Source organism: Pseudophryne corroboree, chromosome 2, assembly GCF_028390025.1.
Source record: "Pseudophryne corroboree isolate aPseCor3 chromosome 2, aPseCor3.hap2, whole genome shotgun sequence".
NCBI lineage: Eukaryota > Metazoa > Chordata > Amphibia > Anura > Myobatrachidae > Pseudophryne > Pseudophryne corroboree.
The window spans coordinates 501,416,510-501,429,467 of record NC_086445.1 but is presented as its reverse complement, the minus strand read 5'-3'; the positions used below and the strand labels follow the sequence as shown (position 1 = coordinate 501,429,467).

The window sequence follows — 12,958 nt, the reverse complement described above, 5'->3', positions numbered from 1 at the left end:
CAGTCCTTTCCTATGGGCTTTGTTAGTCTACAAACTGGGCTTTCATTGGTAAAGAGTTTAAAGGTGAGGAGATGGATGAAAAAGGTGTATTTACCTACAAGAGTGAATACTGCTGCAACAGTATCCGGATGATAGGTCGACAGTCAGTAGGCTGACACCAAATGGTCGACGTGGTCAAAAGGTTGACAGGTTAAAATTGTCGACATAACAATGGTCGACACCACATATGATCGACAGGATGTTGTTGGGGTACTTTTTCATACTTTACTATCCACGTGGCCTACAATGGTAATGGTAACCTGTGCCAAGTGTAGCGGAGCGAGGCACCTTGCCTTGAAGCATGGTGAGCGAAGCAGTACACTAATTGGGGTTCCACATGCTAAAAGGGAAAATGTAACAACCCCCCCCCCCCCCCAAAAAAAAATAAAAAAAACATCAACTCTGTTTGACCTTTTCATGTGTTGACCTTTTGACAATGTCAACCTTGTGTATGTCAATCAGTTGGTATCACCCTATTATACTGTAACTGCTGCAACAGTGTCCCTTGAAAGGATTCAAATAATTGGATTTAACAAGAAGGCCATAAATCTCATTTTGGTCTAAAACGAAGGTGGAGACTTGAAAAAAGTCTGTTTTTCTTTTTTCTTTTTTTCTCAACCTTTTATTTCTCACATGTAAGAGAGAAAAAAACCTTTCTGTAAGGTACCCACACTTAAGCCAGAGCAAATTGTTCCTGTCTACATAGATAGATGTCTACATAGATAGATGTCTACATGTTAGATGCGAGATTTAGTACACTACTAATACCCCGCCTCTACTGGGGATTTCTTGTGACGTCACCGCTATGATGTCATTCAGTGTATTCAGTGCTGAATGTTAATAAGTAACTCAATTTTTGCTTTAAGAGGTAGACAACAAATATTTATTTTGTAGTGTTCTCTTTATTTTTATATTAATAATTTTGTTTCTTCAGTGCCATTCAGGAATAATGGGTGGAGGTCATTATGTTACTTATGCCAAAAATCCAAATGACAAATGGTACTGCTACAACGACAGCAGTTGTAAGGTAAGATGTGGATGCTGCACCCACCTTTTTCCATGGTGGTTTCATTGTGTTAAAAAAAAAAAAAATTCTGAAGTTTAAATGGGATGTCCAACCAAGGGGAGAAGATCCAGCAGCTGGAGCCACTATTTTAGCTTTATTTATACAGGTTGAGTATCCCATATCCAAATATTCCGAAATACGGACTATTCCGAAATACGGACTTTTTTGAGTGAGAGTGAAATAATGAAATCTTTGTTTTTTGATGGCTCAATGTACACAAACTTTGTTTAATACACAAAGTTATTAAAAATATTGTATTACATGACCTTCAGGCTGTGTGTATAAGGTGTATATGAAACATAAATGAATTGTGTGAATGTACACACACTTTGTTTAATACACAGAGTTATTAAAAATATTGGCTAAAATGACCTTCAGGCTGTGTGTATAAGGTGTATATGTAATATAAATGCATTCTGTGTTTAGACTTAGGTCCCATCACCATGATATCTCATTATGGTATGTAATTATTCCAAAATACGGGAAAATCCGATATCCAAAATACCTCTGGTCCCAAGCATTTTGGATAAGGGATACTCAACCTGTAATACAATGTACTTAGAAATATATCCATTTTTGGTGGTTATTTTGGGCGATGGTCTCCCTGTTAAACAGCACAGCTTTTTATTTTGTTTTAGAATATTATCATTGCTCCTTTCAACTGGCATACATATTAAATAAGATTTTACTTACCGGTAAATCTATTTCTCGTAGTCCGTAGAGGATGCTGGGACTCCATAAGGACCTTGGGGAATAGACGGGCTCCGCAGGAGATAGGGCACTTTAAGAAAGCTTTGGATTCTGGGTGTGCACTGGCTCCTCCCTCTATGCCTCTCCTCCAGACCTCAGTTAGGGAAACTGTGTACAGGGGAGACGGACAGTACGAGGAAGGATTTTTGTAAATCTAAGGGCGAGATTCATACCAGCCACACCAATCACACCGTATAACTTAAGATAAACTTACCCAGTTAACAGTATGAACAACAACATAGCCCCGGTATCACCGAAAACTAGAACATAACCCTTATGTAAGCAATAACTATATACAAGTCATGCAGAAGAAGTCCGCACTTGGGACGGGCGCCCAGCATCCTCTACGGACTACGAGAAATAGATTTACCGGTAAGTAAAATATTATTTTCTCTAACGTCCTTGAGGATGCTGGGACTCCGTAAGGACCATGGGGATTATACCAAAGCTCCCAAACGGGCGGGAGAGTGCGGATGACTCTGCAGCACCGATTGAGCAAACAGGAGGTCCTCCTCAGCCAGGGTATCAAACTTATAGAACTTTGCAAAGGTGTTTGTCCCCGACCAAGTAGCTGCTCGGCACAACTGTAATGCCGAGACCCCTCGGGCAGCCGCCCAAGAAGAGCCCACTTTCCTAGTGGAGTGGGCCTTAACCGATTTCGGTAACGGCAATCCTGCCGTAGAATGCGCCTGCTGAATCGTATTACAGATCCAGCGAGCAATAGTCTGCTATGAAGCAGGGGCGCCAACCTTGTTGGCCGCATACAGAACAAACAAAGCTTCAGTCTTCCTGATCCGAGCCGTTCTGGTCACATAAATCTTCAAAGCCCTGACTACATCCAGGGACTCGGAATCCTCCAAGTCCCTTGTAGCCACAGGCACGACAATAGGTTGGTTCACATGAAAAGATGAGACCACTTTTGGCAGAAAGTGAGGACGAGTCCTCAACTCTGCCCTATCCACGTGAAAAACCAAGTATGGGCTTTTATGCGATAAAGCCGCCAATTCTGAAACACGTCTCGCCGAAGCTAACGTTAACAACATGACCACTTTCCACGTGAGGTATTTCAACTCCACAGTTTTAAGTGGTTCAAACCAAGGTGACTTGAGGAAACGTAACACCACGTTAAGATCCCAAGGCGCCACCCGAGGCACAAAGGGAGGCTGAATATGCAGCACCCCCTTCACAAAAGTCTGTACCTCAGGAAGAGAGGCTAATTCTCTTTGAAAGAAACTGGATAAGGCCGAAATCTGGACCTTTATGGACCCTAATTTTAGGCCCAAGGTCACTCCTGTTTGAAGGAAGTGAAGTAGACGGCCCAAATGGAACTCCTCCATAGGAGCAGCTCTGGCCTCACACGAAGAAACATATTTCCGCCATATACGGTGATAATGTTTCAACGTCACATCTTTCCTAGCCTTGATCAGGGTAGGAATGACTTCCTCCGGAATTCCTTTTTCCGCTAGGATCCGGCGTTCAACCGCCATGCCGTCAAACGCACCCACGGTAAGTCTTGGAACAGACAGGGCCCCTGCTGCAGCAGGTCCTGCCTTAGAGGAAGAGGCCACGGATCTTCTGTGAGCAACTCTTGCAGTTCCGGATACCAAGTCCTCTGTGGCCAATCTGGAACAATGAGGATTGTTCTGACCCTGCTTATTCTTACAATTCTCAACACCTTGGGTATGAGAGTAAGAGAAGGAAACACATAGACCGATCTGAACACCCAAGGTGTCACCAGAGCGTCTACCGCTACCGCCTGAGGGTCCCTTGACCTGGCGCAATACCGCTTTAGCTTTTTGTTGAGACGGGACGCCATCATGTCTATTTGAGGCAGGCCCCACCGATCCGCGATCTGTGCAAAGACTTTTTGATGAAGTCCCACTCCCCCGGATGCAGGTCGTGCCTGCTGAGGAAGTCCGCCTCCCAGTTGTCCACCCCCGGGATGAACACAGCTGACAGCGCGCTTACATGGCCTTCCGCCCAGCGCAGAATCCTGGTCGCTTCTGCCATGGCCACTCTGCTCCTTGTTCCGCCTTGGCGGTTTATATGAGTCACTGCCGTGACATTGTCTGACTGAATCAGAACCGGTCTTCTCCGAAGTAAGTTCTCCGCTTGACGCAGGGCGTTGTATATGGCCCTCAACTCCAGGACGTTGATGTGGAGACAAGTCTCCAGGCTTGACCAGAGACCTTGGAAATTTCTTCCCAGTGCCACTGCTCCCCAGCCTCGGAGGCTTGCGTCCGTGGTTACCAGGACCCAGTCCTGAATGCCGAACCTGCGACTCTCTAGAAGGTGAGCACTGTTCAGCCACCACAGGAGAGATACCCTGGTCCTGGGAGACAGGGTGATCCTTTGATGCATTTGTAAATGGGACCCCGACCACTTGTCCAAGAGGTCCCATTGAAAAGTCCTCGCATGGAATCTGCCGAAAAGGATGGCCTCGTATGAAGCCACCATCTTCCCCAGGACCCGCGTGCACTGATCCACTGAAACCTTCTTTGGTTTCAATAGGTTCCTGACCATGGTCATGAGTTCCTGAACCTTTTCGATCGGAAGAAAAACCTTTTTCTGGTCTGTGTCTAGGATCAGGCCCAGAAAGGTCAGACGCGTTGTAGGAACTAGCTGGGACTTCGGTATATTGAGAATCCAGCCGTGTAGCTGCAACGTCTTCACGGACAGAGACACGCTGTCCAGCAACTTCTCCCGAGATCTCGCCTTTATTAGGAGATCGTCCAAGTATGGGATAATTGTGACCCCCTGCCTGCGCAGGAGCACCATCATTTCCGCCATTACTTTGGTGAAAACCCTCGGGCCCGTGGAAAGCCCAAACGGCAAGGTCTGAAATTGGTAGTGACAGTCTTGCACTGCAAATCTCAGGAACGCCTGATGGGGAGGAATATTGGAACATGAAGGTATGCATCCTTTATGTCCAGGGACACCATCCAATCATCCCCCCCCCCCCCCCCTCCAGGCTGGTGATGACCGCTCGGAGTGATTCCATTTTGAACTTGAACCTTTTCAAGTACAAGTTCAGAGATTTCAGGTTTAAAATGGGCCTGACCGAACCGTCCGGTTTCGGGACCACAAACAGGGTTGAATAATATCCCTCTCCCTGCTGGAGATGAGGAACTGTGACAATCACCTGTTGAACATACAATTTTTGGATTGCTGTCAACACTGACTCCCTCTCTGACGGTGAAGTCGGCAGAGCCGATTTGAAAAACCGGCGAGGAGGCAAGTCTTCGAATTCTAGCCAATCTCTACTGCCCAGGGATCCACCTGCGATTGAACCCAGACGTGGCTGAAAAACCGAAGATGAGCCCCCAACAGATCTGCCTCCCCCCGTGAAGCCCCAGCGTCATGCGGTGGACTTTGCAGGGGAGGACTTCTGCTCTTGGGAACTAGCTGTGTGCAGCTTTTTTCCCCTGCCTTTCCCTCTGGCAACAAAGGATGATCCCCGTACCTTCTTGTTTTTATTGGAACGAAAGGACTGCATTTGATAATGAGGTGCCTTCTTAGTATGCTGCGGGGGGACATAAGGTAAGAAATTCGACTTACCAGCCGTAGCCGTAGAGACAAGGTCCGAGAGGCTGTCTCCAAACAACTCCTCCCCCTTGTATGGCAAGGACTCCATGTGCCGCTTAGAATCGGCATCTCCCGTCCACTGCCGGGTCCACAGGAGTCGCCTAGCAGAAATAGACATAGCATTTATTCTGGAGCTTAATAAACAAATGTCTCTCTGAGCATCTCTCATATACAAGGCAGCATCTCTGATATGCTCTATGGTCATTTGAATGGCATCCCTATCTAAGGTGTCAATCTCCGTAGATAAGGAATCTGCCCATGCCACAACCGCACTACAAACCCAGGCCGACGCCATAGCCGGTCTAGCAATAGTACCTGAGTGAGTGTAAATGTGCTTCAAGGTAATTTCCTGCCTGCGATCAGCCGGTTCCTTGAGGGAAGCCGTATCCTGAGAAGGCAGTGCCACCTTTTTGGACAAGCGTGTCAGCGCCTTGTCCACCTTTTGGTGAAGATTCCCAGCGTATCCTATCAGTTTGTGGAAAAGGATACGCCATAAGAATCCTTTTGGGAACTTGTGGTCTCCTATCTGGATAGTCCCAAGCCTTTTCGCACAATTCACTTAATTCAAATGATGATGGAAAAGTGACTTCAGGCTTTTTCTCTTTATACATGTGTACCCTCGTGTCAGGGACAGGGGGTTCCTCAGTAATATGCGAAACTTCTTTAATGGCCATAATCATGTACCGAATACCTTTTGCCACCTTCGGCTGTAATTTTGCATCTTCATAGTCGACACTAGAGTCAGAATCTGTGTCGGTATCTGTGTCATCGATCTGGGATACGGGCCTGGCGCCACAGGGACAGGAATGGACTGGGTACCTGACTGATCCCTAGCTTCTGCCTTGTCTAACCTTTTATGCAATAGATTGACATTTGCATTCAAGACATTCAGCATATCCACCCACTCCGGTGTCGGCGCTGCCGACGGCGACCTGACATTCAAACACTCCCCCTCCACAGTACGCGAGCCTTCCTTGTCAAACATGTCGACACACGCGTACCGACACACTTCACACACACAGGGAACCCCTTTTCTGAAGACAGTATCTCTGTCAAGGCCCTTTGGAGAAACAGAGAGTATGCCAGCACACACCCCAGCGCAATAACCCTGGAGACCAACACAAACTGTTATTCCCCAGCAGCGCTGTGTAATATGTAAACCGCCATTTATGTGCAGCCCCCCCCCCTCTCTTTTAAGCACCCTATGTGTAAGCAGGGGAGAGTCCGGGGAGCTTCCTCTCAGCAGTGCTGTGGAGAGAAAATGGCGCTGGTGAGTGCTGAGGGAGAAGCCCCGCCCCCTCGGCGGCGGGCTTCTGTCCGCTCAAACTTTTTAAAATATGGCGGGGGCTCTTTTATATACATGTACAGAGCCCACCTGTACATGTATATAGTCTTTTTGCCATGCAGAGGTTTATATTGCTGCCCAGGGCGCCCCCTGCGCCCTGCACCCTTACAGTGACCGGAGTGTGTGAGGTGTATGGGAGCAATGACGGACAGCTGCAGTGCTGTGCCTTACCTCAGTGAAGCTGAAGGCTTCTGCCGCCTGAGACGTCTTCTGACTTCTGTACTTCTGGCTCTGTGAGGAGAACGGCGGCGCGGCTCCGGGGGTGGACGCCCAGTAAGAACCTGCGTTCACCCCCTCTGGAGCTAATGGTGTGCAGTAGCCGAGGAAGCAGAGCCTATCTTTGACAAGAAGGTCTGCTCCTCTCTCCTCAGTCCCTCGATGCAGGGAGCCTGTTGCCAGCAGTGCTCCCTGTGAAAAAGTAGTAAAAAGTAGAAAGAAAAATCCAAACAAAAATGCTTTCAGGCAGAGAACTCTGGAGATCCCTCTGCAAGTGCACCCATCTTGCTCTGGGCACAGTGTAAAACTGAGGTCTGGAGGAGGGGCATAGAGGGAGGAGCCAGTGCACACCCAGAATCCAAAGCTTTCTTAAAGTGCCCTATCTCCTGCGGAGCCCGTCTATTCCCCATGGTCCTTACGGAGTCCCAGCATCCTCAAGGACGTTAGAGAAAGTTAGTTAGTTGCCTAGTTAAAATGCATCAATGTAGCAGTTGTAGCTGATCGGATGTGTGTTGTGCCATTTACAAAACAATAGTGGCAGGGGTATTTGCATACAGAGAGCAAATCATTTTTTTTATTTATTATTATTATTATTATTATTATTATTCCATTTTATTTAATACTATTATTAAACACAGTGTATGTCTTTTTTTTAATCAACAGGAGTTGCATCCTGATGAAATTGATACAGATTCTGCTTACATCCTATTCTATGAGCAGCAAGGGGTAGACTATGCACAATTTCTGCCAAAGATTGATGGGAAAAAGATGGCAGACACTAGCAGCATGGATGAAGACTTTGAATCGGATTATAAAAAATATTGTGTGCTGCAGTAAAATGGTTGTTTCTATACAGTTAATGTATACATTGGCGTAAGAAAGGATGATCAAAAGGAGACCTAGAGAATAATGTTAAGCTGTCATTAATTAATCTAAACATACTGGTGTTGAGGTCACCAATGCATGTAGGGCCATTCAACAAATATAGGTAACATGGCATTGTTTGTTTTAAATGTCCTATTTTGTTCAATAATATTTTATTTATTTTAAACTTTTTTTTTTTATGTCCTGTTGAGCACTGTATTTGGGGAAAGCATAATAAGCCAGCAATAACTATTCTGAGCTGCAAAAAACACGAATACAATTTGAAAATAACTTAAATGGTTTAAAGCAGTTTCTGAAATGTTGGAATTCACTGTTTAAATTTCACTAAATAAATGTACTAGGCCTTTTTCATGTGTGCTTAAGATGGAAAAATATCATGGCTTACATAGTCTTCACTCTAGAACCCTGCACCTAATTATTGAGGATGGTATATTTTATTTTTTAAGGGCAAACGCTACAGTATCTGTAGGGAAACATCACGTCTACAATGTTGCCTCTAAAAATGAAAATATGCCCTCCTCACTGATTAGGTGCAGGGTGCTAAAGTGAGCACTATAACATAAATATGTTTGAAAAACACATTTCCTTGTTCTATTCCTTTGTCATGGCAATTTCCATTTTGGACAGCTTGAAAGTACAGTATCAGAGAGCATTTGGCTTCATTGTGAAAAATAAACTTCATTACTAAAACCATGCACTTGCATCACTCTGAAACACGGTGCTATTATTTGCATGCACTTATAAAAATGACAATGTTAACTATAGATTTTTATGACATACCAATGAAAAGCACTGCAAAATACATTATTCGTTTGCTGTGACACTTTTATAGATTAGTAGGTGTATTTAATTATGGTCGGATTTTCCGGCCCGTCCAAAAACGCCCGTTTTTCAGGCGAATTCGTGCCTGCCCTATTCAATAAATTAGACAGGTCGGAAAATCTGACCCTGTCGTAAAGTACGTGTATCGGCGAATTCACCACCGATACACGTACATTGCGGAATTTGAGGGCGTTTTCTAGAAGTTTTTGGCCCGTTTTCGACAATGCCGATTCGACTTTAAAAAAAAAAAAAGTCGGAATGGCATTGTCGAAAACGGGCAAAAACCTGTCAAAAGTGCCCGCAAATTTAATACTGCAGTGTCGGATTCTCTCCGTCCTATTGAATACACCCCTAAATATACACAAGAAGATAAAATACCAATGTTTTCAAGTCACATGTATAATGTGGAAACATCTGAGCTTGTTTTAGCGTGTTGAATCGTCTTGAATAAGGCTGAGGCATTTAAAAGTACATTAATGATTTGAGTCTAGTTGAAGAAAACTCTGTGGGAATTTATACAATGTACATATTAAACGAAACGTTTTGTGCTAGTGTCATATTTGTATCTTTTCCTATCTAAGCACACATGATTTAAGAAAAGGCAAAATAAAAACAAAACTTTAGTTCTTGCAGGTTTATACAAAATAACATGCTACTCTTTTTTTGTCTTCTGAGAGACAAGTATCTCCCTGTTTTCTAAATTTAATGCTGAAGCATCAGTAATGTTTTATGGTATATGAATTGGCTCTTCATCAAGTAATTTATACATCGTTTTATAATTTACCAAATCCACTTCAGTTTTCCCTCTAAACTGGGTGCTCTTAAAATAGTGAAAACTTAATCTGAAAAGCACTTCATGCTGAGGTGCTGCAGTGAGAATGTGCTGTTTAGTGTAACCCAGCATAATAGACTACTAAACCAGCTAAGTTTTTACCACTGTTTTATTCCGATTGCTCATCTTAAGGGGAGCAGTCAACCACCTGGAACATGTATCTCTGTTTAGTTAGAGTACAGACCTCAGAAGGTATATATGAGCTTCCTCCTCTTAATATTTTATAAGATTTTATTGATCAGTGAGTTGATGTGCATTAATACAAGACTTGATTTTTGTACTCTTTCTGCAATAGTTTCGGGGAAATTCATGGTTATGTTTTTTGCATTACACCATCCAAGGTTTATACAAAGGACATACACAAACTGCACACTCATTGATTATTAACCTTACTGTGTCACCTTGTGTATATTGCAAATATGTTCTATTTCATATTGTAAGGGACTCTAAAAGCTTGCCAATTTCAGTGTTTCTCAGGAATGTTTCCAAAGTTGTTAATGATCAATATACGTTGCATAACACGTCGATATGTCTTTATTCATTACTCATAAGCCCTGTTATTGATGGTCTGTGGTGAGATGCAGAAATGAAAACAAAAATGGCCAATGCCTCATCATTTATTATTTAAATGCATTTGTATTCTTCTTTCAGATTGACAGCTAGAAAGTAGAACCTGTCTGTCAACAAGTTTGCACTGTTAATATATAAAATTTTTACCTTAAATTATCCAGCTACTCCCCTCATCAATATTGTATCTATTAAGCTCTACATGTCTTCATTATGGCTTTCACCAACACACAGATAAGCACAATATCTGACATGTATGGACCGCATAGTGTAAATCATTCTGTCTCCAGTTAATCTTTTCCCCGTTATGTAAATATGCAAACTGAAGTGCCATGTGATTACTTATAGTGAAGACGGTTGACCAGATGATTAACCAAAGTATGCCATTGAAATGTGACCGTGTTTCCATACCATAACACTTTGCATTGCCATACAAGCATAAGCCACTATGTATGTTTTGTTGCCCACTTATAAAATTCCTTTGTCAGACAGGTACAGTAGCACTGATTAACTAGATCTTCGTTTGCCACATGAATTATAGCCGCTGTGTAAACTACTGGTTTATAGACATAGGAAATGAATTAAGTACTGAGACAAAAATGTACCAAGATGTTCGGTAACATAGCACGTTTGTAAGCATAGATAAGTGTTTCATTGTGCGCAGTGCTCTATGGTCGTTATATTCAATTTACCTTTAATTGAAACAGAGACCCAGTAGTAGGCTGTTTACATTTATTTTCACGTGGAAAGTAATATTTTTATAGTTCTTTTGATTTGCCAAATTATAGATGCTTGAATATTTTTTTGCATTTAATTGAACATCAGCTCCATCTGGTTATTACAGTCTGTCAGATTATAGCTTTAGGCCAGGTAAACATTGAACGATATGGTGATATTTTGCCTAGTGTGTACCTGCGATTGCGCACTCCCAGCTGTCATAAGCAGGGTCGTCCAACCTGACGTGCTGTATGTCAGATAGGCCGACACCGCTAACGACGGCATGCAGGTGAATGATAACGATATCTCCCGGTCGTGCAGTGTGTTCTGTCACACAATATATCGTACCATCGGTTCTCAGGTCAGCTGGGGGGGACATCAGTATAGTGCAAATTATAAGCAGATCTTTGGATGGCTACTTTGTTTTTTATTAAGCTACTGTTAATATCTGCAGCAATAATAGAGCATTGGGCTGATATTGCAGAGCATACGGCCTCAAAAATAAACCGTAAATTAAATAACCATCAGATCGGCTAATTATTGGGCATGATGAATTCATTTGGAGATGACCGCAGTTGACCTGTGTGTGGACACCTGTCACTCGCCCCAATATTGTGAACTTGTACAAGTTCCCCACGTACATGGAAATACCTGTTTCTTAATATGAATGTTCTCCTACCATATCTATGTCTCCTATTACTTTTAAACGTTTAGTTACCACAGTGCATCTCATTGTTCTGAATTTGTCTACAGTATAAGTAAAGTCATGTGTGTTATCTGTTTATTAAGTTAGACAGTGTCAAAAGCTGTATAGGTGGAAGTCGGGAACTGTTCAGATAGATAATATGTAATAAAAATTACGGGTTAACAGTGTTAGTCATCCTTCCGGGCTCACAAGTTCCATCCTAACTATGTCCGCACCCATGTTTCCCAATATATTTTAGGATGTGCCAGTATAACAACACAGTTTATGCCTCTAAATTTTCTTACATAATTAAAACAAAAAAAATGTGAAAAAGTGCATTTATTTGTTATGAACAAACTTTAGTGGGAAAAAGATGGAGATTGTTTAAATAATCATATTTATGTTGGTAGCATACTTCTGTTTTTTAATCTTATTTGTCTTATGCTTGGTTGTAATTATTTTTTTAAATTATAAAATTATATGAGCTCAGAAATTACCAGGACATTTATGAAATTAACCGTTCACTATGTTCACTTTGTAAATTCATGTATAAATATTGACAATGCACTGACTTTAGAAAGATTTTTATGTACATATGTGCTCTGTAAATAAAATAGTGTTGATGTTATTGAAATATGAGATGTATAAAAAAAAGTATTGGTTATTGTACATGGAGTGACCTTGTTAACTGTAACTATTATTCCAACAAATTAAAAACTGTGGATGCAGATGTTTTCCATGGACTGAATTATTTCGGTTTTTGTTATTGTACAGAACGATGCATTACCTAAATAGTGTGTTTTCCATCAGTTGTAGTTGTACCCCAGGAGCCAGCAGATGGAAATACTGTTACCTGTGTTAAGCTGGGTACACACTTTGCGATCACTCGGCTGACACTGCTGATTAGACAAGTAGTGTGTACCCAGCTTGACCCGCTGTGACCCTGTACACTTTGAGCAAGAAATATGTCAGTGTGTAATGGTGCCCACACGGTGCAATTCTCGCATGATGTGTGATCTATTTAGTTCAAATAGCATTGCGTCGAGTTCAAATTGCGCTGTGTGTATTGTCCCTTGCGATGTGATGCGCGCTCCCGTCTAGTCCATATCTCAAGGCATAATAGTATGTGCAGGCAGGTATTTTTGTACTACATCGCATATAGGGGGTCATTCCGAATTGATTGCTCGCTAGCTACTTTTAGCAGCCGTGCAAACGCATTGTCGCTGCCCACCGGGAGTGTATTTTAGCTTTGCAGGAGTGCGAACGCTTGTGCAGCAGAGCGCCTGCAAACTCATTTTGTGCAAAACAAGACCAGCCCTGAAGTTACTCTTCGTGTGCTTTGATTGTAACGACGGAGGGACGGCTTTTGACGTCACGCGTTCGCCCAGCCACGCCTGCGTTTTTCTGAGCACTCCCTGAAAACGGTTGGTTGACACCCAGAAACGCCCA

At 42.9% G+C, this 12,958-nt stretch overlaps 1 protein-coding gene across 2 annotated transcripts in view; it reads left to right on the top strand.

Moving 5' to 3' along the window:
- USP32 (ubiquitin specific peptidase 32) overlaps nucleotides 1-12,237 on the top strand; it is a 433,758-nt gene extending 421,521 nt beyond the window's left edge. For both annotated transcript variants that reach the window (XM_063954012.1, XM_063954011.1), the window contains exons 33-34: nucleotides 974-1,066; nucleotides 7,665-12,237. In XM_063954012.1, the coding sequence (XP_063810082.1) occupies nucleotides 974-1,066; nucleotides 7,665-7,838 (267 nt within the window). In that variant the 3' untranslated portion in view covers nucleotides 7,839-12,237. The remainder of the gene's footprint in view (nucleotides 1-973; nucleotides 1,067-7,664) is intronic.
- The last annotated feature ends 721 nt before the right edge of the window (nucleotides 12,238-12,958 follow it).